General features: G+C 60.0%; 1 protein-coding gene across 1 annotated transcript; it reads left to right on the top strand.

Annotated features, from left to right (window-relative positions):
• The first annotated feature begins 13,446 nt into the window (after nt 1-13,446).
• Nucleotides 13,447-19,410, top strand: DPEP1 (dipeptidase 1). Its single transcript, XM_055553459.1, has 10 exons — nt 13,447-13,630; nt 17,241-17,373; nt 17,588-17,720; nt 17,812-17,962; nt 18,090-18,159; nt 18,297-18,473; nt 18,559-18,643; nt 18,725-18,800; nt 18,916-19,051; nt 19,137-19,410. Exons 1-10 carry the CDS (start codon nt 13,527-13,529, stop codon nt 19,302-19,304), a joined length of 1,233 nt encoding a protein of 410 aa, XP_055409434.1. The 5' UTR covers nt 13,447-13,526; the 3' UTR covers nt 19,305-19,410.
• The last annotated feature ends 4,329 nt before the right edge of the window (nt 19,411-23,739 follow it).

The following is a 23,739-nucleotide window of genomic DNA, read 5'->3' on the forward strand; positions in this document are numbered from 1 at the left end:
CCCTCCTGCGGTGACCACGGAGAGCCGACGCCTGGCCCTGCCTGCATCACTAACCAGTGGGTGGTCTTTTCAGTCCTGCCAGCCCGCCTCTCCGCCCCACCCCCCATCCTCAGGTGTCCTGTGGCGCAGAAGTGCTCCGGAAGAATCATCCAGGATAAGGAAAAGAGCCTTTGCGGCCACGGGGCTTTCTCCAGGCAACCAAGGCCTCCCTGCACCGGCCCCCAGTAGGATTCTGGACACACTCCACTCAGGCTGGTCCACGGGGTGCCTGGGGGAGCCCATCTCTGAGGGGAAGACTTGTCTCCGGGCCTCCCCCGGGGTCTCAGCGAGCGAGCTCCACCTCCTCTGGGGCCGCTCACCCTACCCTCTGTCACTCAGCTTCACCCTCTTGCTGTGACATCTGCCCCCAGGAGGAGAGCTGTGTCAGGGGTCTCCTGACTCTGGTGTTTCAGGGCCTGTGTGACACCCAGTCTTCCGCGGAGGGCAGGGCAGCATCCTGGAGTGATCTTGGGGTGCACACCCCCGGCGCCCCCACCTAGATGAGGCACGTGTCCCTGCGAGGGGGGCTCCTGTGTCCCCCCTACCCCGATTGGAAGCTCACCCATTGGCTGGGTGGTTTCTGCAGGCTGTCTGACACTGTAAGCCCCTTTGGGAAATGGGGCACTACTGAGACCCAGCTGCAGCGGGTGGGGTGGTGGCCCCCAGAGGTACAGCATCCAGAGCCGTGAAGGTGACCTTGTGTGGGGAAACGCTGCTGTAATCAGGCCAAGGCGGACTGTGTGGGTGGGTGTCTGGTGCAGGCATTGCTGGGGGCCTGGCTGGCGGGCAGGGAGGGAGGGGTAAGGGGGTCCATGGGGTGGTGGGAGGCCAGCTGTGCAAGGCCAGGGGCCAGGGAAGAGTCTAGGTTCTGACTGGACTGGCAGGGCAGCCCAGGGGCAAGTCCAAAGCCTGCTCTGGCTCAAGTGGGCCCTCCTTCCCCTTTGCTGGGGGCAGCCCCTGCTGGCACCCTGCCTCCCAAGTCTTGTCTTTCTTGTCCACCAAACAGGCACACCCTGGCCACCTCCTGAAGACTTTCCCAGAGGTGATCAGTCCAGGGCCCTCAAACCTCCCACCTCCCAGATTACCTGTCCCAGAAGCCAGGGCCTGAGGCCAGCGTCCCTCTGACTCCTCCCCGTGCTCAGCGTTCAGCCGTGTCGTTGCGTGTGTGTGTGCCCACAGTTCCCATTCATTCCACGCCACCCTCCATGCATGGATGCGCTACGATCTGTGGGTCCGTCCACTCTGGATGGATGTCAGGGCTGCCCCCCGTGCTGTGGTGGTGATGGCTTTGCTGAGATACAGCTCACCTGCCACCTGTTACACCAGGAACGTGTGTGCCCGCTTCATGTGCTGAAATCCTAACCCGGATGTGGCGGTATTGGGCGGGGGTGTGTGTCAGGTCAGGGGTTACTGATATCCACGAGGGCAATTGGGCTGTAACAGCTATAAAATGCACTGTGACCTCTGCACCTGCCTCGCATGGTGTGACTCTAACCACGCAGCTTGATGGACTACATTTTGTTTATTCATCAGACGTTAGGCTTTTGGGTTGTTGGTATCTTTAGGCTACTGTGAACATTTTTGTGTGGAGGTACAAACATGACTTACATAGTTTTTGGTACATATATGATATTTTCACAGTTAAAATGTAAAATAAAAAGAACCAAGGAGGCTTACATACGCCCGCCTGGAGCAGTCGCTGAGACCTGCCATTGCAAAGCTTGACGAGCCAGCCGGCACTGCATCCACTCATCTGGGCTGCCCACTGGAAGGAAGCTGGGAGCCCATACAGCCGCTTCTCCCCTGGGCAGGGTGCTGGGAGGCTGAGAGGGGAGGGGACAGCTTCCTGGGCCAATCCCTCCCCCACACAGCTGCCCGCCCCACCACCTCTCACAATCTGAAGACTAGGGCTTCTCGGGCGGAAATGGGGCATTTTCTCCTTCCTAGGAGGGGTGCTAGGGTAGGACCAGCGCGGCCGTGACGTCCTGCAGCAAAGCCTGCATCGCTGCTGAGGCCACAGTGAGTGTGCTGGGGGCCAGGGGGCTGCCAGGGGTTGGGGGTCTGCCACTAGGGAGGTGCTGTCTCGAGGGGAGGTGGCCAGAACACAGGTCAGCAGAGCAGGGAAACAGGGAGCCTAAAGCAGGTGCAATTCCAGAAGGTAAGAGAGCTGTGATCAGTGTGAAACTGAGGCTCACAGGGTTCCCCTCTGTACCCCAACTCCTTGTCAGCAGCCTCTCTACTGTCCTTAGGATGTGGTCCAGACGCGCTGGGGCCGGTGAGGCCCCTGCCACCTTCCCGCCCCCACACCTCTGCTGTTCTCTGCACAGAACCTTTCTCTCTGGCTGCCCGCCCTTCAAGATTCAGCTAGTCTGTCCCCTCCTCCAGGAAGCCTTCCTTTTCTGCAGTTCTGCCTGGCTGCCCTGCTCTCTGCTCTGCTCACTATTATCCCCTCATCAGGCGGGATAGATGTGCTGAATGAATGAATGAGTGAAGGAAGGAGTGGAAGAATCAAAGTGGGCTGTCTGCAGGAGCCCATGTTGGGCAGATGACAAAGGCCTCCTGATTCTCACTGAAAGCTCAGAACGTTCGGTCCTCCTGGCAGCAGCAGATCAACTCACAACAGTAACAAAGCGCGAGTGGGCTGTGTTCTTTGTATCTAATGCAGAGACGTTTCCTAACCGAGTGGGTCTGTTCCGTGGGCTTGAAGCTCTGGGACATGGGATGCGTACATGGGTCCTGCAGCCCCCTGTGCTCAGAGCCCCCCTCCAGCTGCCGCCCACTGGTCAGTGGGGAGAGGGCCCCATGGACGGGCTCCTGGGCCCACCCTGCTTTCCTCTCTGAGAAACACATGGTTAAAAGTGACGCCCCAGAGCAACAGGACTTCCCTGATGGCTCAGACAGTAAGCATCTGCCTATAATGTGGGAGACCTGGGTTCAATCCCGGGGTCGGGAAGATCTCTGGAGAAGGCAATGACAACCCACTCCAGTACTCTTGTCTGGAAAATCCCATGGACGGAGGAGCCTGGTAGCTGAAGTCCATGGGATCACTAGGAGTCGGACACGACTGAGCAACTAAACTTTCTTTCTTTCCCAGACCAGCATACCTTCAGCAACCCCTCACCAGTCAGGGTCTCTGAGTTTACTTCACCTCAAGTTAAATAATGGTTTCAAGTCTCACAGTCTTGCAAGGAACCTGTGTCACTTTTCTTTTTCCTTACTCAATCCCCTTTCCTGTGGACATCGCTGTCATAGCCACAGGAAGGGGGCAGGCTTTAAGCCCTTCGGGGGATGGTCGTAGCATATTCTAGGGAGGGGGTGCTGGGCACAGTGCGGGTTGTGCTGGACTGGTGGGTGGGGTCTGCCTGGGCCCAGGGAGCTTGGGGGCTGTGTCACTTTTATTCAGTAGAGCTGCTTCCGTGGGGGAGAACACAGTGCGGCGTCTCCCTTGAGACTTGCTGGCTGTCGTGGGCCTGTGTCCAGACTCAGGGAGGCGGGAGTTCGGCGTCATGGCAGGAGGGGGCATTTGGTTTCCCTGACTGTGGCCCGTCCAGGCCTCAGTCTCCTGATTCACTGATGAATCCAGATCTGCGTGTGTGTCCACAGCTCTGGGGATGAGGAAGGTGAGGACAAGGGCTCCTTCTTCATCCAGGCAGTGAGGCTGGAAGGCATCTGACGGCTTTGCCCACTGGGAATGGGCAGCGGGGCAGTTCTGAAAGCCACAGAGGGTGGCCTCGGACAGGGGAGCCAAGGGCTTCCGGGTCCCCTGGGGACAGCAGGCGGGGGAGGCCTGGGCCCCTCCCACCTTCTGCTGTCCTGCGGCCTGGGCTCCAGCCCCAGCTCTGAGCCATGCGGCCAGGGTGTGTGCAGCCCTTGCCTCGGTTTCCAGACCTGGGAAGGAGGGGAACCAGGAGTCTGCAGGGCCCTGCCCCACAGGTGAGACCTCCAGGCCACACCGCAGGACCCAACTGGCCACCAGGGGGCAGCAGTGGGCGGGCCGGACCAAGGGGGACCCAAGCCCCTGGCCTCCTGTCTGAGCCTCTACCAGCCTCAGGGTGAGCCTGGAGCTCCAGGCCTGTCTCACAGAGAGGACAGGGCAGCCCACACCCAGTGCATTTTCTCACCAGCGTCCCGCCCACATCTAGAGTGTCCCCATGCAAGCACCGCTGTCCCTGCCCTAGACTCAGGGGACAAGGCTGGCTCCACTGGGGGGCTGTCGCCTGCCCTGCCCTCGTCCAGCTCAGCAATCACCCTGCCCTGCGTGGGGGAGCCAGGATGGGACAGGGGTGTAAAAGGGGGTGGCCTGGAATGGGGAAATCTGTGGGCAGAGGGACCTGCTGACGGAGTAGCTGGTGGGGCCCCCAGACCTGCCCCACCTTGGGCACCATCTGGACGTTCCTGGGACATCCGCCTGCCAGCAGGACACCTGGCGCCCACACAGGAACTCAGCCAGCAGCCAGACCCTGAGAGTGGAGGGCCTGGAGTCAGGGGCACCCACCCCTATCTCTGTGCAGAGTCTGCTTAAACACTCTTCTCTGTTTTAATTATTTTTCCATTTTAATTCACATGCTAAAAATGTCAAACAGTAATAACATCAAAAGATGTTATTACAAAGAGTAATAACATCAAAAGTAGGAATCTGCCTCTTCCACCCGGGCCTTGGCGCCTCTGGCCCTCCCCCGTCCAGCGATGCCAAGACCCTGGGCAGACCCGGGGAAGTTCTGCTCTCCAGCCTCTGAGCTCACAAAGGGGTGTCACCCCAAATATGGAACTGGGGGATCACCGTGAAGGCAGGGGCCGCACGTGGCTGCCTCCCCCAGGCCCTGGTCCGCGGGGCCCAGGGTCAGACCTTCAGCTCCTTCTCCACCCTGAACCAGTCCTCCTCCTGAACTCTCACCACCCTCTAGGGGAGGGTCAAGGGAGCCGACTTGCTCCAGAGCCTTGGCAGGTGGCCCCCCCAGCTCTGCCACCCTCCGCTAAGACCCGCATTGCTCTTGGGGCCCCCTTCTCATGCTACATCCCCGTATATGACCCACCCCCGTTATGACGTCCCATTCCTCCCAGTTCTAGTAACTGAGTGCCTCACAGCTGGGGCAGGGGCTGCCCCACTCAGTCAGTGTCTGTGAACCATGAGAGGGCCAGGGCAGAGGAGGTTGAGACTGGGGCACTGTGCCCCCACCCAGGCTGCTGGGACCCTCCCTGGGTGAGGATGGGACTGCCAGCTGTCTGCCAGCTGTTTGCCAGTGCCTGCCAGGGTGTGTCCCCCCCATCCTAACCTCAGAATCCTGAAACCAATTAGCGCAGCCAGCCCCCAGCTGGGCCGGGGCTCCACACAGACCTTCTCCTGGTCTGAGTCTCTGCCAGAGGACATTCCGATCCCTGCCTGCTTCAGATCCTCCTGGAGTCGAGTGTACTACACATATAGAATGTGGGCCCCAGCCTCTGGGCCAGGCTGCAGCGAAGATGCCTTCTAGCCCTGGACACAGCTATCACCCTTGACCCCAGCAGTGAGGGCGGGGTGGCATCCCCTCAGGTGCCAGGTTGCTGCTACCAGATGATGCTGTGGGCCTGGAGGGGGGAAGGGGGAGCGTGGCCCAGCCCAGCTATCCTTGTGACGCCCGCCTCCTAACTCAGCCCCCCACTGGATGCCACCAGCCTGTCCGAGGGAACGCCCCCGCCTGTCTGGGGACCCCGACTCCCTGTCATCCAGCCCGGCCCTGTCTGGCCTGCCCTGGGCCTGAGGCCCAGCTTGAGGGTCAGAGGGCGCTGAGCCTGGGTGGGCTGTATGTGCCGGGCACGCCTGCCTCTTGTGTCTGCAGAAACTCAGACCAGCTGACACGTGTGCAGCATTCACCCCTCCGAGGCCGCCTGTGGAACTCAGGGGCGGGTGCAACTTGAGAAAAACAGAAACAACCCCCCAGGTCTCGTGACCTGAGGGGAGCCCGCCCTCCCGTTCCTGGGGAGCCTGGGCACCAGCACTCGCTGAGCTGCAGGAAGCCTGTCTCCTCCCATCGCGGGAGGGCTGTCTGGTTTACGCAGCACCCGGCAGGACAGCCATTAGTGGATACCTACTGTATGCCTGGTGAGGCCTCTGAGTCTGAGCTGAGGGGACCAGTTCAGGTGCCCGACGGGTGAGTGCATCGCGGGCAGGTGAGGAAAGGGCCTGCTGGGCTGTGGTTCTAGGGGTGACTGGAGGGCCAGGGCCTCTTGGGAGTGTCTCTGGAGCCCCTGAGGGAGGGACCGCTGCTGTGTCCAGTGGACCACGGAGCTCAGAGTGGTGGGGGCAGCCAGTGGGGCTGTACAGTTGACCCTGGACAGTGGGGGACAGTGGGGACAGAGAGGGACAGAGGGGGCAGAGGGGGACAGAGGGGACAGAGGGGGACAGAGGGGGGCAGAGGGGGACAGAGGGGACAGGGGGACAGTGGGGACAGAGGGGACAGAGGGGGACAGTGGGGACAGAGGGGACAGAGGGGGCAGAGGTGGACAGAGGGGGACAGTGGGGAAAGAGGGGGACAGAGGGGACAGAGGGGGACGGGGGGGACAGAGGGGGACAGAGGGGACAGAGGGGGACAGAGGGGACAGAGGGGGACAGTGAGGGCAGAGGGGGACAGAGGGGGGCAGAGGGGGACAGAGGGGGACAGTGGGGACAGAGGGGGACAGAGGGGACAGAGGGGGACAGTGGGGACAGAGGGGGACAGAGGGGACAGAGGGGGACGGGGGGGACAGAGGGGGACAGAGGGGACAGAGGGGGACAGAGGGGGACAGTGGGGGCAGAGGGGGGCAGAGGGGGGCAGAGGGGGACAGAGGGGGGCAGAGGGGGACAGAGGGGGACGGGGGGGACAGAGGGGGACAGAGGGGACAGAGGGGGCAGAGGGGGACAGTGGGGGCAGAGGGGGACAGAGGGGGGCAGAGGGGGACAGTGGGACAGAGGGGGACAGAGGGGGAGAGAGGGCACAGAGGGGGAGAGAGGGGGACAGTGGGGACAGAGGGGGACAGAGGGGGACAGAGGGGGACAGTGGGGACAGAGGGGGACAGAGGGGACAGAGGGGGACAGTGGGGACAGAGGGGGACGGGGGGGACAGAGGGGGACAGAGGGGACAGAGGGGGCAGAGGGGGACAGTGGGGGCAGAGGGGGACAGAGGGGGGCAGAGGGGGACAGAGGGGGACAGTGGGGACAGAGGGGGACAGAGGGGGAGAGAGGGCACAGAGGGGGAGAGAGGGGGACAGAGGGGGCAGAGGGGGACAGAGGGACAGAGGGGGACAGAGGGGGCAGAGGGGACAGTGGGGGACAGAGGGGGCAGAGGGGGACAGAGAGGGACAGTGGGGACAGAGGAGGACAGTGGGGACAGTGGGGGACAGAGGGGGCAGAGGGGGACAGAGGGGACAGAGGGGGACAGTGGGGACAGTGGGGACAGAGGGGGACAGTGGGGACAGAGGGGGGCAGAGGGGGACAGAGGGGGCAGAGGGGGACAGAGGGACAGAGGGGGACAGAGGGGGCAGAGGGGACAGTGGGGGACAGAGGGGGACAGAGAGGGACAGTGGGGACAGAGGACAGTGGGGATAGTGGGGGCAGAGGGGGACAGTGGGGACAGAGGGGGACAGAGGGGGCAGAGGGGGACAGAGGGACAGAGGGGGACAGAGGGGTCAGTGGGGGACAGAGGGGGCAGAGGGGGACAGAGAGGGACAGTGGGGACAGAGGAGGACAGTGGGGACAGTGGGGGCAGAGGGGGACAGTGGGGGACAGAGGGGGCAGAGGGGGACAGTGGGGACAGTGGGGACAGAGGGGGACAGTGGGGACAGAAGGGGGCAGAGGGGGCAGAGGGGACAGTGGGGACAGTGGGGGAAGAGGGGGACAGTGGGGACAGAGGGGGACAGAGGGGGCAGAGGGGGCAGAGGGGGACAGAGGGACAGAGGGGACAGAGGGGGCAGAGGGGACAGTGGGGGACAGAGGGGGCAGAGGGGGACAGAGAGGGACAGTGGGTACAGAGGAGGACAGTGGGGACAGTGGGGGCAGAGGGGGACAGTGGGGACAGAGGGGGACAGAGGGGACAGAGGGGGACAGTGGGGACAGAGGGGGACAGAGGGGGACAGAGGGGGACAGAGGGGACAGAGGGGGACATAGGGGGCAGAGGGGGCAGAGTGGGACAGAGGGGACAGAGGGGGACAGTGGGGACAGAGGGGGACAGTGGGGACAGAGGGGACAGAAGGGGACAGAGGGGGACAGTGGGGACAGAGGGGGACAGAGGGGGACAGAGGGGACAGAGGGGGACAGAGGGGGACAGTGGGGACAGAGGGGGACATGGGGGCAGAGGGGGCAGAGTGGGACAGAGGGGACAGAGGGGGACAGTGGGGACAGAGGGGGACAGTGGGGACAGAGGGGACAGAAGGGGACAGAGGGGGACAGTGGGGACAGAGGGGGACAGAGGGGGACAGAGGGGACAGAGGGGGACAGAGGGGGACAGTGGGGACAGAGGGGGACATGGGGGCAGAGGGGACAGAAGGGGACAGAGGGGGACAGTGGGGACAGAGGGGGACAGAGGGGGACAGTGGGGACAGAGGGGGACAGAGGGGGACAGTGGGGACAGAGGGGGACAGAGGGGACAGAGGGGGACAGTGGGGACAGAGGGGGACAGAGGGGACAGAGGGGGACAGAAGGGGACAGAGGGGGACAGTGGGGACAGAGGGGGACAGAGGGGGACAGAGGGGACAGAGGGGGACAGAGGGGGACAGAGGGGACAGAGGGGGACATAGGGGGCAGAGGGGGCAGAGTGGGACAGAGGGGACAGAGGGGGACAGTGGGGACAGAGGGGGACAGAGGGGGACAGTGGGGACAGAGGGACAGAGGGGGACAGAGGGGACAGAGGGGGACAGAGGGGGACAGAGGGGACAGTGGGGGACCAGGAGGATTGTGGAGAAGCCAGCAGCATGGACGCACCCTGGGGCTAGGTGGACAGGGGCCATCCGTGAGGGTTCGGGGCAGAGACCTGGGTGGTGGCTTCATGACTGGGCCTGGACAGCCGAGAGGCCTCAAGATGCCTGGACACAGAGGTCACATGGTCTGAAGGGCCTGTACCCAGGGCTCCCCAGGGCATGCCAGCACACCCCATTGCCTCCAGGCCCACTGGGGGTTGCCGCGTTCCAGGCTCTGTGGGTGGTCATGGAGCTGAGGGCCCGGCTGCAGGCCCCGAGGTGGACATGGGGGCCGGGGGGGCACAGTGACACAGCGACGAGGGCGCCTGCAAGGCTAAGCCTGTGTGCTGTGTGCGTGACAGGACAGGCCTGGGGTAAGAGTGTGTGTGAGCCTGTGGTCACAACCACGCACCTACGTATTACTGTGAGTTTATATTGGTGTGCTAAATATGTGTCTGTGTGCGCGTCTGCATCTTGGCGTCTGTGTGTGTCCGATCACATGGGCAAGTCCACATGGGTGTGCTTATAAGCCTGTGCTGCATCTGCACACGCAGGTCTCGTCTGTGATGTCCTGGTGCATACGTGTGCTGGTGTGTGGGTCACAGGAGGTGTCGGCACGCTTGCTATGTTGGTGCCTGTTGGGGCACAGGCATCTTGACACAGGTGGTTGTGCCAGGCCGCCTGTGTAACCGTGCACTGCATGTGGGTGTGTGGTTAGCTGTGTTTGCTCGTGTCTGTTCGTACACACAGGGTGTGTGTTCCTGAGGGGCAGGGGCTGTGGACTCAGGTCCTCCGGCTGCTCTGGGCTGTGTCGGGGCTGCGCCCCTGCGGGCACAGGTGCAGATGGGGGCATCTTGGTGGACCGTCCCAGGAGCCCCGGTGAGCACCTGGGCTGCTCTGGGCGAGTTTATGAAGAGCCGGGTAGGCTCTGGCTGCTCCTGGACGCCTCTCTGGCTCCCACCAAAATGTAACAGCACTGCTTAGTTTTTGCATGTTTATTGTCACCGTGTTCCTCCTGATTACCGCAAGTGATGCTGATGTTTCCAATTAATAACATTATTCTCTTCATTTAAATAAAACGTGAAAACATTTTAAGGCAAGACAATTAGGCGGCTCCCCTGAGAGCTGAGCAAGCAGCGAGGCTTGGCCATTCTCCCAGGGACCCTGGGGGAGAGGGCATGTCCTCAGCCGCCATGGACCGGGGGCTTCTTGTTGCCAAGGAGACTGTGGGGCACAGCTGCCCCCAGCAGCCCAAGGTGGTTTGGGTTACTCACCCATTTTACAGACCAGGGCACAGTCACCAACACCGTCACCAGCCGCGAGAGAAGGGCCAGCGTGTCAGCTCTCTGCTGTTGAACAAGCGATCCTCCAAAGCTCCAGCTGGCACTCGGGGGTCTCCGGCATTGCTCACGTTTCCAGACCCAGCAGGGCCAACTGGTCTCTGGCCCAGAGTCTGGCCTCAGCCGGGAGCTGGCAGGGGGCCATGGCCAGCCGTCAGCTAGGGGGAGCTGGGCTGGTGGCTGCATCCCCCATGGTGTGTCCAGGACAGGAGCCAGATGGCAGCACGGAAGTCACGCCGGCCGCTTTCTCTGCGGGTCGAGCTGGTTGCCTCTCCTCTTGGCAAGGAGGATGGACAGGCGAGTGCTGCCAGTTCTGGAACACGCAGTCGGCCACACAGGAGCTTGAACCCCGGGCGGCCTGTTCCAAGCTTGTGCTCTCCACAAAGCCTGGTCCCACCTCCTGAGAGAGTCTCTAAAATCAAAGGACCTGGGCCAGGCCGTCGAGCCCACTCTGTCCCTGAGGCTCATGTCACGGGGTGCCAGCACAGGAGGAAACAGAGATGCCGTGAAAATCCTCCACAGCTACACCCACTGCAGCCCTTAGGTCAGAGGTGGGCCTGAGACGGGCATTTCCTTGCCATGTCCCTCCAGGTGGCAGGAAATGACTCAGGCAGAACCTGCAATGTCCCAGAGAGAAAGGGTCCTTGACTGGCAGATTCAGCCCATTTTGGGGGATAACTTAGACGGAGACGGCCTCTTCAGGAGCATTTACAGAAGGGGGCGGCAGGGGTGCAGAGGGCAGGGGCCCATCAGAAACCAGAGGGGAGCTCAACTTAGATGTCACAGGAGTGGGTAGGAGTGAGAGACACAGGTAAAATCAGACTTATGGACGGCTGGATGGTGGACAGGCTGACCCCCGGTGCCCACGGACACAGATGGACAGTCCTGGTTGGTCCATGGCCAGGTTGACTCCGGGGAAAAAGACACCAGGGAGTGTCCCTAAAAATACGTTTGTTTTGAGAATCAGGTTGCTCATGTTAGATTCTGACATGAAGGGCCCCCTCTTGCTTCGGGAGGCTCTGGTATCCAGCAGTTTGGCTACTGCATGAAGTGACAAAGACCTCCAGCTGGTTGAGGACAGTCTGCACATGCTATGAAAGGTTGAAATACACAATGGAGGAAAGGGGTCCAGAGGAAACATTATCATCCAGTAAACAGGAGAAAAGAAAACAGAACTACCAACTGACGCCAGATAATATTGCTTCCATATAAGAACAAGGAGCAAAGAAAAACAGAAACCCACCACCAACAGAAACACAAGACGGCACTTTGGGAGGTTAAGTATGTAATTTCTGAAAGACAACTGGGTGAAAGTGTTAAATTCAGAAACAAGGAAACTTATAGAATAAATTCAAAGAATATTCCATTCATAAATTCACAGAATAGAAATGCACAGAATAAAAGCACAAGAAAACCTAATACAGGAGAGAAAAACACAAGAGTCAAATAGAAGCAGTGCCAGAGGTCCAGCATCCGACTGAACACACTGCCTGGGAGCAGAGGAGGATTCCAGGGCGTGTTCTGGGACCAGCGGCAGAGCCAGCGACCCCGCATGAGGAGCTGGTCAGATGAAATCAGTCTCCAGTGAGGCACGTCCCTGAGAAAGTGCAGAGCCAAGGAGGAAGAGGTAGCTCAAGGAGATTGTGCAAGAAGGCAACAAGCTGCCTACAAAGAAATGAATCCTCAGCAATAGTGCATTGTGGATAGCCCTTCACTTTCAAGAGAAAACAGGTTATGATCCAGAAGTGCAAGGCCAGCAAACCTGTTGCTCAGTTATGAGGGCATAATAATGTCAAGTGCAAACATTCCAGGGCTTGGAAGTTTTCCCAGCACCACTTCCAGGGGTGGTTTGGGAAACAGCTCTAGCGAAACAGGACGTAAACCTAGAGGTGGAGGGCCCAACGCAGAAATTCAATGGGAACTGTGGACCCGAAGCTGGGCACTGTGAGTAGGAGGCCCAGAGAGTGGAACACTGTCAGGCAATCAGAGACCCCAGGATGAACAATCGACTTGAGCAGACACATTCAGGTGTGAGTGCGGGGCCTGACCCACGGGTCCACAGGTCGGCACTCCCAGCAGGGGGGCCCATGATGACTTCTGTTTGCAGACAGATGCCACGGCTGAGAAGTCTTACCACGTGCACAAGCAGCCTGACCCCGAGCCCCACCAAGGGACACAGGCTGTGAGTTACTGGAGGGAGGAGGCGGAATGGACCCCGCACAGCACGAGCCCTCCTGGGTATAGACTTGGGTATAGACGACACCCCTTGGCTGTTGTCTTCCGGGGCTATCATCCTGGAAATCCTCTCATGTTTGAACAAGGGTGTACCCGGCCCTCCCATGGGTGTAGTTGAGTGTCCTTGAATCTTGCATTTCTTGGGTCACCCAAGGACGTATGGTCATGCCCGCAGCTTAACTCTTGGAAATGTGTCCTCTGTCACCAATTTGCAAGAGTCATCTACAGCTGAAGTCCTGGAACTGAACGTGAATGACCCGGTAAGACCAGCCCTGTGGAACCCAGCAACCCCGAGGAGCCAGAGTTGCCCACCAGAACCAGGATGCTGGCCCAGCCCTGGGACAAGGATCACTGATTCACCCATCCCAGCAGCTCCTGGGAGCATCCTCAAACCGCCCCACCTAAGAGACCTGAGATGGTCCTCAAACAGATCTATCTGAGACCTGTGTGAGCCTCTAGTTCTAAGGAAGTACAAACACTCCAGGCTTCTGACCCCAAGCCCCCGTGTCCAACCTGCAGCTGAGCGTGGGTCACAGTGCTGTCCACAGGACCAGGGTGGGGTGTGGAGGGAGCACCCCTGTGGCGCTGTGCTCCACTGTCTGTGGAAAGTAACATAAAACTACTTGACAGGCAAACCGAGGGGTGCATTCAAGGACGCAAAATTCAATCTTGTTTGCAGACCTCAGGCACTGAGTCCTAGGGGCAGGCGTGGAGGTAACCGGCCCTCCCCGCCTCTTCTCCTGTCCTCTGGGCAGCAGCTCCGCCCCTGGGGTTTTACTGCACCTGGGCCTGGCCCAGACAATGACGCCCAGCCTCAGACAGCGACGCCCAGCCACAGGGTCCAGGAACTCCCATCTTCCCACCCTCACAGGGAATGCGCTGATTACTGATAAACGGGAGGTTGGGCAGCGATCACCTGGACCAAAGGCCTCCGTCTTCTGGCAGGACAGCTGGTCAGGACAGACACACAGCAGCAGCAGGCAGCGGGTGCCCAGGGACAGTGCCATGTGGACCGGCTGGTGGCTCGGGCCCCTGGTGGCCATCTGCACTGCAGACCAGTTCCGGGACAATGCGGTGAGACTCATGCAGAGCACGCCTGTCATTGACGGGTAAGCAGCCACTCGGGACGGGTCTGGGGTCTGGGCTGGGGGAGCTGTGATCAAGGCTCATGTGACCTGAGACAGGCACTGCCCTGTCTCCTCGAGACTCGGTCTCTCCAACTGAAACATGGCCTTTGGTCTTTACTGAACTCTTTGTGGGCTCTCAGGGCCACAAAGACTTCAGCAGAGGAGGGTCTGTGGGAACGGAGCAGGAAGGGGGTAAGTGGTGAGGCCCCTGCATCTCAGCAGCTCCCGGGGCACCTGAGCCAACCTGAACCTCCTGGGGGCTGGATCCCAGCTCCGGAAAGGGCTGGGGGCCCTACCTCACAGGAAGGGCAGGGAGGGTGTCACTGGGGAGACCCTGCTGGCCCTCTTGACCCTTCTTCTTGAGGCCCTCTTGTCAGACCCCCCAACCCCGTCCACCCGGCTGACCCCATCAAATCCAAGCTTGACCTCACCGAGGCATGTCGGCCTTCAGTGCCCCAGACAAGCTCCTGGGCACCCACTCCCACGGGTACCATTCCAGCCAAGACCCTAGAGACACCTTGTCACTCCCTGATGTTGCGGCCAACCTGGGCCCGCTGGTCCCCTTCAGTTACCCTCCCCCACCACCCCACCCCCTGCTTGGGGTCAAGCCTGCATCTCTGACCGTCCCCTCCTCCCACAGTCTCGAGGTCAGGTCTCACACTGCAGCCAGTGGGAGGCTTGGATACCCAAGTCCCACCCCTGTCCTTCGAGATCCCCCCTGCCGTGACTCCCACTAAGCGTGGAACAATAAAAACAAACAAAGAAAAAAAAGTCCTCACAGCTGCCCCTGGGGCCCCTCAATGCTGCAGGCAAGCCTGGCCAGGCCCCCTCCCCTGATCCTGGCCCCAGCTCCTCGGGGACTTCCAGACCCCTGGGAAGGACACCACCTGCACACACACTCCCGCCCCACCTGCTCTCCCGCCTGCCCGCCTGCCGTGCTGCCCGGCACGCTGGCTGCACGCAGCCCAGAGGAGCAGTATCTGGTGTGCAGTGGCTCTTGGGTGCCGGGAAGGCTAGGAGAACACTACATGCTGCTGGGTTTTGCTGGACAAAAGCTCTACATGAAAAGCGAAGAAAGTGAGTGTCTTGTCACATAAGACCTGCCTGGAGCTGCAGGGTAGCCCTAGAGAAGGAAGTGGCCATCAAAGGTCAGTGTGCACACCACCTTCCCTCCCTCCCACAGCCCTCCCCTGACCACTCTCCTTCCCATGCTTCCTGGACCTCCCGTCCCCCTGCTCACTGCTCGCCTGCCCCACAGGTACAGAGAGCTTTCTGCAGAGGCTGCTGCCCTTGGCTCGCACCTCGGAGGCCCTTCTGTCTCACAGGTCCAGGTTCAGGGAGTGGGCATCCCATGCCAGCAAGCATAGATAGATGATGCCAACAGAATGAACCAGGGAAGCTGTTCATTCTGGAGGACATAGGGCAGCTGGGCACAGGGAGAGGGGATTGAGTCTAGGTAATGGAGCTGTCCAGAGGTCCATGTGAGGGGTAAGATGGCTCACAGAGCCCAGACAGCCAGGAGTACTCAGGACGCTGTGATCTGGGATTATCCAAAGTCTTAGAAAACTAAAACGAGGCTGACAAAATCAAAAGCAGTGTAGCTAAGAGACACAAAGTAGTAGCTTTAACAACAGAAAAGTGCAGAAGAAGCCCTGGCACTGCATTCCACAATAGTGCAGCCACCATTCCCACAGTTACCTCATGATTTAACATAGCTGCACCAGCTCCAGCCATCACATCTGTACGCCAGAGCTGGTCTAAGTGTGCATTTGGTTGTCCTTTCTAGCACTCTCCAGCACTAGGAACCCTCTCCTCCCTTCTTTTAGTAGAATGGAAGAGTCCTCTATCATGTCTGAGGATGCTCCCAGGCCACAAAGATAAGGAGAGAGGCTCCACAAGGCTCCAAAAGGTGGTATTGCCCCCAGAGCAGAGACCTACAAAGGGAGGAGAGGCTGAGGGAAGGAAGGAGGAACAAAGTGGAGGCAGCTAGAGGGTGGGGCTGGACTTCCTAGACCAGCAAAGGAGTAAAGTCCTGCCTGGTGGTGCTGCCCCAGGGACAGCACCCCCCAATCCTGCAATGAGGTGATGACCCCGCCTCACTGGAGTTCATCCACCTCTCAATCAGCAAAGGCCATGCCCAGTGGGCAAATCTCAGAATTTGCAGAAAACACAGCTGGGGTGGGAGCCCCACCCATGGCACCTGGGGCAGCTTCCACAGTCTGGAGCCCCCCAGGGTGGGGCCCAGGGAGCCCTCACTTCCCACCGCAGGAAGACCCACCCCAGGGGCTGGACAACCTGGGCCACCACAGTGTTAACGTTGACAGCGATGGATCTGCACTAGGCAGCCCCAACAAACAGACATGAGGAGGGAGCGGAGCTGGGGATGGGGGAGGGTCCTGGGGACAGTGGGCCTGGTTGCAGAGCTGCAGAGGAGGCCTGGATGTGAGGGCTCCCAGTGGGAGTAAGGACCTCTCCAGGTGTCCCCGTTGTCACCAGACCAGGGATGCAGACGGGCGGCTCCCTCCACGGCTCCCTGAATGTCCCATGCATGTGTGCACACAGGCTGATGAAAGCCAGACGGAGGGTCCGGGCTGGGCCTGAGACTGCTTCTCTCATCAGGTCCCAAGGTCCCAGGCCACTTCCAGCATCTGGAGCTCGTGGCTCCCAGCGGCCTCTCCTCTGGGGCTGCTCCTGGTCCCCCTCTGTCAGTTCCTGGGGCCAGGGAGAAGGTGCCCCAGCCCCACCGGTGCCCACTCCCCAGCGGCCCCTGCGCCTTCTCCTCCGGGTCCGGTCCGGTCCTCTCCGCCCTTCCCACCTACCCCTCTGCCCCTACCTCACCTCCAATGCGCTCTCCGCCTCCTGGCTCCTGGGAAGACTTTAGAGGGCCTGTCTTTTGGAAGCATAGAGGATCCTCTTGGAAATGGTGCGAGCCTGTGCCCAGGGACAGAGGCAGAGAGGGTCTGCGGGGCGAGCGGAGGTGAGGAGGGAGCCCCAAATTCCGCGTTGGCGCGCTACTCCGTTGGCCACCCTCCCCCAGGGAAGGCCACGCCCCTCACTTCCCGATGCCCCTGCGAGGGGAGATTTCAACTCCTTTTTTTGGCCACGCCCGAAGGCGGGGTCTTAGTTCCCCGCTGAGGGATGGAACCCGCGCCCCTGCATTGGAAGCTCGGAGTCGTAACCACTGGATCGCCGGGAGTCCTAGAATTTAGTCTTTAATCTGTGAAATCCCACCGAGGCCCTACACCCAGTAACCCCATGGCAACCAGTCTTATCCATGGAGATTGTTTTAACCGTCCGGCCCCCCCCTCCACGCCCCCCACGGTTTTGAAGCCAAGCCAGTGTGCGCCCTCTTTTTTCCCCAGTGGAAGGCTCGGGGAGAGAAGTCCTGTCCCCTTAGGGCTCAGCTCGCTGACCTGGTCTGGGGGTGGGGCCGGCTGAGAAGCTCACCTGTGCTCAGGTGTGTTCAGGTAACAGTAATCACCCCGGGACCCTCCTAGTCCTCAGCCACTAGAAGAGGAGCCAGAGAAGAGGCAGCCTGCCTGGGAGGAAGCAGTCCTGAAACCCCCGTCCTGACCCCTCCTGGCCCCTCCAGGCACAATGACCTGCCCTGGCAGCTGCTGAAGAAGTTCAACAATCAGCTTCAGGACCCAAGGGCCAACCTGACCAGCCTGAACGGCACGCACACCAACATCCCCAAGCTGAAGGCTGGCTTTGTGGGGGCCCAGGTAGGGTTCGGCCCTGAGCCCGCCCACACGCAGAGCCCACCCGCTCCTCCCTTGGCGCCCCTCACCGGTGGCTGTGTACCTCCCTGGGCCCTTAGCCACCCAGGCTGTGGGGAGGGCTTCTGGGGCGCGAGGGGACCCCCAGGCCTGTAGGGGCAGGGGCAGGGCCTGGGTTCGGACCACTCTGCTCCCAGCCCCTCCCCACCGTGGCCCCCAGTTCTGGTCTGCGTACACGCCCTGCGACACCCAGAATAAGGATTCGGTGAAGCGGACGCTGGAGCAGATTGACGTCATCCAGCGCATGTGCCAGCTCTACCCCGAGACTTTCCTGTGTGTCACGGACAGCGCAGGTGGGTGCCAGCACCCTGGGCAGGGGGCCGAGGGGCCGTCCTGAGCAGCGCCGCTGGGCTGTCCCTTCACATTGCAGCCCCCCACCCCCAGGCATCCAGCAGGCCTTCCAGGAGGGGAAGGTGGCCAGTCTGGTTGGCGTGGAGGGCGGCCACTCCATCGACAGCAGTCTGGGTGTCCTGCGGGCGCTCTACCACCTGGGCATGCGCTACCTGACTCTCACCCACAGCTGTAACACGCCCTGGTGAGCAGCCCCGGGTCGGGTCTAGGGGCAGGGACCCTGGGGTACCTGCTGTCCTCCAAAGAGGCTCGAGGTGGGTGGGTCTGGACAACCACGCTTCCCCTTGGGGTCCCGCTCTCTGCTCTCCCAGGGCCGACAACTGGCTGGTGGACACGGGAGAGGATGAAGCCCAGAGCCAAGGCCTGTCATCCTTCGGGCAGGTGAGTGGAGGCCAGGGCGATGATGAGCCCCAGAAGTTCGTGTGAATACAAGTGGGCGCAGTGCAGCCTGCCTGGTCCCGGGGTGTCGTCCATGACCCTCTGGGCCGGACAGGTTCCCTGATCCCGTCCCCCCTCAGAGCGTCGTGAAGGAGATGAACCGTCTGGGCGTCATCATCGACTTGGCCCACGTGTCCGTGGCCACCATGGAGGCCGCTCTGCAGCTGTCCAAGGCCCCAGTCATCTTCAGCCACTCCTCGGCATACAGCGTGTGCCGCCACCGGCGCAACGTGCCCGACCACGTGCTGCAGCTGGTGGTGAGGGTGGGGCTGCTGCCTCTGCCCCGGGTGGCCCTTGCAGCCTGGCTGCCCTGCCCCCAGCTCCACCCTCTCTCCCTCGCAGAAGCAGACTGGCAGCCTGGTAATGGTGAACTTCTACAATGACTACGTTTCCTGCAAAGCGGAGGCCAACTTGTCCCAAGTGGCAGGTGGGTGGGCTTGAGTGGCCGTGGTGCGGGCAGGGGTGGGGGTGTCCCTCTTGCGGGGCCTCATGTGCTGCCTCTGTGCAGACCACCTGGACTACATCAAGAAGGTTGCGGGAGCTGGAGCAGTGGGCTTTGGTGGGGACTACGATGGTGTGTCCAGGTAAGGCGAGACCCTGCCCATATGTTGTGGGGAGCGGAGGGCTCCAGGGCTTGGGATGGGGCCCCCAGGCTCCAAGCCCTGGGCTGTAGACCCTGGCTCTCTGTCCACATCTCAGGCTCCCCTCCGGGCTAGAGGACGTGTCCAAGTATCCAGACCTGGTCGCTGAGCTGCTCAGGAGACAGTGGACGGAGGAGGAGGTCAAGGGTGCCCTGGCTGGAAACCTACTAAGGGTCTTCAAGGCAGTGGAGCAGGTGAGGAGGGACTGCCATGCTCCTGTCCCCCACCCCCGAGCTTCTCCTGCCCTCAGTCAGGCAGCTGACCTGTGTCTGTCCCCAGGCTAGCGATCACAAGCAGGCTCCTGGAGAGGAGCCCATCCCACTGGGCCAGCTGGAGGCTTCCTGCAGGACCAACTACGGCTACTCAGGGGCCCCCAGCCTCCACCTCCAGCCAGGGACCCTGCTGGCCTCCCTTGTGACCCTCCTCCTCAGCCTGTGTCTTCTCTGACACTCTGGGGGCTGGAATGGCCGTGATTCCCTATGCACTCAGTCTGCCCGGTCCTGGGCAGGCTGCAGGACTCCCTGGGCAGCACAATATGCAGGCACAGCTGGACCCTCAATAAAGGCACCGAGCCTTCAACTCTTATGTCATCAGCAACCGTAGCCCTGGAGGGGCCTCTGGCTGGACACCTGGACACACGAGTGCCTGAGTCCTGAAGGTCATGGCCAGCGGGGTCAGGGTCTGAGAAACTGTGTGGACATTGCTGGAGGCTCTTTAAAAACACAGTCCAGGCTTCAGTTGCCACCTCCTCACACGCACTTGTACATAGGCACACACAAAAACACACATGCATGCATGCTCATGTGTGCACACCTGCATCCCACACCCTCATATCCTCACTCATGCATGCACATATATACTCCCAATGCACTCACACTCGTGTGCCCACCCTTGGGCCAGACTCTCTTGGTATAAAGGTCTGGAGCTGGGAGGCTCGCAGCCCCGCGGGGTCTCCTCACACACGGTGAACACAGATCCTACAGGGCAGGGCTTCCCACCTGGGCTCAGCACCTCCCCAGCCTGGTCATTTGGTGGATGTGTCTTGAGATGAATAACTTAGTGGGTGACAGACTCCAGACAAGACCCCCAACATGTCCCTGCTGGTGCTTTTCCAGGCCAGAGCCCCCAAGAACACTGCTACCAACCCATGCCTGCCAGCCAGCTGGCACCCTCTCAGGGAGGTCTAAAGTCACAAGCTGGGACACTGTGGGTATTTGCTGACACTTGGGATCAGTTTAATGTTAAAGGAGGAATAACTCAAATCAAAGGTTTTTGTCCTGAGTTGGCCAGTTATTCCAACTGCCCCAGCTGCTGCCACTGATTTACCTAGCTGGGCTGGAGGAGGCAGGAGGGGACCTTGGTGGGCTGCAGGTGGGCAGGCCTAAGTTTGCTAATGGGAAGGGATTTTCTCACAAGAAATGCGTTAAATCCATCTGAAATCACCTTCATCACATTGGAACCACACCCAGAGGCAACAGATCAAGTGCTGTCCCCAGAATCTGGTTCTGGAAATCTTTCTGCTTGCGCCTCATTCACCCTTGGAGTTGCAGGCCACAGCCTTTCCCGGGGCTCCTGGTAATGGGCTCCATGGAGGCAGGTGCCATGCCGGAGCCAGCAGTGTGGAGTCCATTCTGGAGCCCCTGAAGGGCCGTCTCCCTGGGCAGAGCCCATATCAGCCATTCTGCAACTGACCTCAAATGGCCTTGGCCTGAAGAACAGCTTGAAGAGAGGCTTGGGTTCCCAGCCAGATATTGGGCTGGGTTGTGGAGATGAGAGCACCAGGTTCTAGCCGCTAGACCAGTGGTCAGTGGCAAAAGGCCCTGGCCCTTCAGCCTCGCAGGGAAGAATTTCCACAAAGACAGAAAGTAGTGAAACAAGTAAAGTATTTATTAAGAGGGAAAAGAGTACAGTATGTGTGGACAAGCACACAAGCGGACTCAGAGAGAGGGGCTGCCCCTGAGTTGCACCCTCCTGGCAGTTAGATTTCCTTTTATGGGGCAGTTATTCTGGATTTCCTTTAGTCATTCTGATTTTCCTGGTTCATAGCCCATATTTGGTATATCTCAGGATCTTCCCATGAGTGCGTGCCTCTCATAGCCAAGGTGGATCCTACTGATAACGCTTCTGGGTAAAACATCCCTTGACATGACTCCTCTTTGGCTTCTAAGGAGGCTTTTCTGTACATGTGTGGTCTGGGTGGTTTGAGTAGGGCCCAGCCTCCTCCCTTAATTGCCCTGCTATTCTTGTTTTGGAGTTTCCCTCAAGAGAGTATGAATCTCCAATTGCTCTACCCTGGTTGTTGGTGGTGGTGAGGTAGGGGTGGGGGGTTGCCCATCTGCCTCCTGCTTCACACGAGGAAACAAGGAGTCTCAGGCCCGGTTCAAACCAAGGTGTGCTCGAAGCAGGGACAAGGGGTGGCCCAGAGCCACAAGTGGTCACTCTGGCAGGTGGATGGGCACAAAGGGCAGGGACCTAACTGCGGTTCTGACTTTAGAACCCTGTTAGGGATTCACATGTCCCCAAAACTGATCAAGAGCAGACAGACTGAAGCACTGCCCCCCACCCCCAACACAAACCATCGAATCTAACAGACTGCCCAGAAGGCTTGGCTGAGAGCAGGGCCTTTTGACAATGCACCAGGGGCCCCAGCAGAGTGGCTGCACAAACTCTGTCCTCTGGTGGGCAAGAGCGTCCGTCTCACAGGGGTGCAGCCAGCTGGGCAGACTAGGTTCTGGAGCACACAGGGGTTACCCGGGGGTAGTTTCGGGGTACACAGGAGGCTGCCCGGATGGGGTTCCGGTGAGTACAGAGAGGGGCACACAGTCTGGAGCACACAGCGGCAGGGTGCACCGTTCGGGATCTGGGGCACACACGGGGCCATGCTATTGTGCCTCACATTTTCAGGTGCACACAAGGCTCTGCACGGAAGTAGTTTCTGGTCCTCACACGGGGGTGTCTGGAGGCAGTTTCTGGAGCACCGAGGGGGTTGTTGAAGGAAGGTATCTTCTGGTTCGTACAGAGTAACGCCTGGAGGTCATTTCTGGTGCACTGTGGGGCGCAGGAGCATCGTTTCTAGTTCGCGTCGGGGTGGTGCCCGGACGTCCTTTCTGGTGCACACAGGAACTGCCCTGACGTAGTTTCGGGCACACCGGTTGCTGCCCGCGTGTGCTTTCCATGAGTACAGAGGGGCTCAGGGGCGCAGTTTCTGGAACTCAGAGGGCGGCTGTACACCAATCTGGTTCTGACTCACACATAGGGGCATACTGTAGTGTTTCAACGTGTCCACTGGAGGGCACACCAACATGCTTTCTGGTACAAACCTGGGGCCCACGGGCACAGTGCCGTCCACAGATGTGGTTTCGGGTGTACACAGGAGTTGCCCGGAGGTAGTTTCTGATACACACATTAAGTGCCCGGACACAGTTTCTGGAGCACACAGAGGGATGTAACGAACTGATTCCCGCAGATATAGTGGCATGCTAGTGTGTGTAACATGTCCACAAGAGGGCGCACAAACATGCTTTCGGTACACACCTGGGTGTCCACAGACATAGTTTGTGCCCCCACCGTGGGGGCGAACGGATGTGGTTTCTGGTGCACATAAGGGGTTGCCCAGACGTTTATGATGCACACAGGAAGTGCCCGAAGGTTATTTATGATACATAGGAAGTGACCAGACGTATACCTGAGCATAGATTGTGGCATGCTGTCGTGCCTAACGTGTCCACTGGAGGGCGCACTGACATGCTATTCATGGATACATGGGTGCCCAAAGACCGGGTTTCTGTGCCTGCAGTGGGGGCGAACTGATGTGATAAGGGGTGCCCACACGTTGTTTCTGATGCACATAGAGCGATGCAACAATATGATTCCTATGCCATGCTGTGCCAAAATGTCTACAGGAGAGCACCCACAGACCTGGTTTCTGCGCGAACACGGGGTGAATGGATGGGGTTTCAGGTGCAGATAAAAGGGTGCCGGAATGTTTATGATACGCACTGCTAAACTGCTAAGTCACTTCAGTCGTGTCCAACTCTGTGCGACCCCATAGACGGCAGCCCACCAGGCTCCCCCGTCCCTGGGATTCTCCAGGCAAGAACACTGGAGGGGGTTGCCATTTCCTTCTCCAATGCATGAAAGTGAAAAGTGAAGAAAGTGAAGTCGCTCAGTCGTGTCCGACCTTTAGCGACCCCATGGACTGCAGCCTACCAGGCTCCTCCGTCCATGGGATTTTCCAGGTAAGAGTACTGGAGTGGGGTGCCATTGCCTTCTCGGATGATATGCAGAGGAAGTACCAAGACTATATATGATACACACAGGAAGTGGCCGGAGACTATTTACGATGGACACCGGAAGTGACCGGACGTTGTTTCTGGAGCACACAGGAAGTGCCTGGATGGATTTTTGTACATATATAGGGGCACGCTGGAGAAGGCAATGGCACCCCACTCCAGTACTCTTGCCTGGAAAATCCCATGGACGGAGGAGCCTGGTAGGCTGCAGTCCATGGGGTCGCCAGGAGTCGGACACGACTGAGCGACTTCACTTTCATTTTTCACTTTCATGCATTGGAGAAGGAAATGGCAACCCCCTCCAGTGTTCTTGCCTGGAGAATCCCAGGGACGGGGGAGCCTGGTGGGCTGCCGTCTATGGGGTCGCACAGAGTCGGACATGACTGAAGTGACTTAGCTTAGCTTAGCTTAGGGGCACGCTGCGGAGAAGGTAATGGTACCCCACTCCAGTACTCTTGCCTGGAGAATCCCAGGGACGGGGGAGCCTCGTGGGCTGCCGTCTATGGGGTCGCACAGAGTCGGACACGACTGAAGCGACTTAGCAGCAGCAGCAGCAGGGGCACGCTGTTGTGCCTAGCGTGTACACAGAG

Source organism: Bubalus kerabau, chromosome 17 (assembly GCF_029407905.1).
Source record: "Bubalus kerabau isolate K-KA32 ecotype Philippines breed swamp buffalo chromosome 17, PCC_UOA_SB_1v2, whole genome shotgun sequence".
In the NCBI taxonomy this organism is placed as follows: domain Eukaryota; kingdom Metazoa; phylum Chordata; class Mammalia; order Artiodactyla; family Bovidae; genus Bubalus; species Bubalus kerabau.

Bases quoted from the DNA above. Each gene is read 5' to 3' on its own strand.
- DPEP1 (XM_055553459.1), top strand. From the start codon at position 13,527: ATGTGGACCGGCTGGTGGCTCGGGCCCCTGGTGGCCATCTGCACTGCA. The intron at 18,474-18,558 runs GTGAGGGTGGGG...TCTCCCTCGCAG, and splicing joins ACCACGTGCTGCAGCTGGTG to AAGCAGACTGGCAGCCTGGT. The intron at 18,644-18,724 runs GTGGGTGGGCTT...GCCTCTGTGCAG, and splicing joins CAACTTGTCCCAAGTGGCAG to ACCACCTGGACTACATCAAG.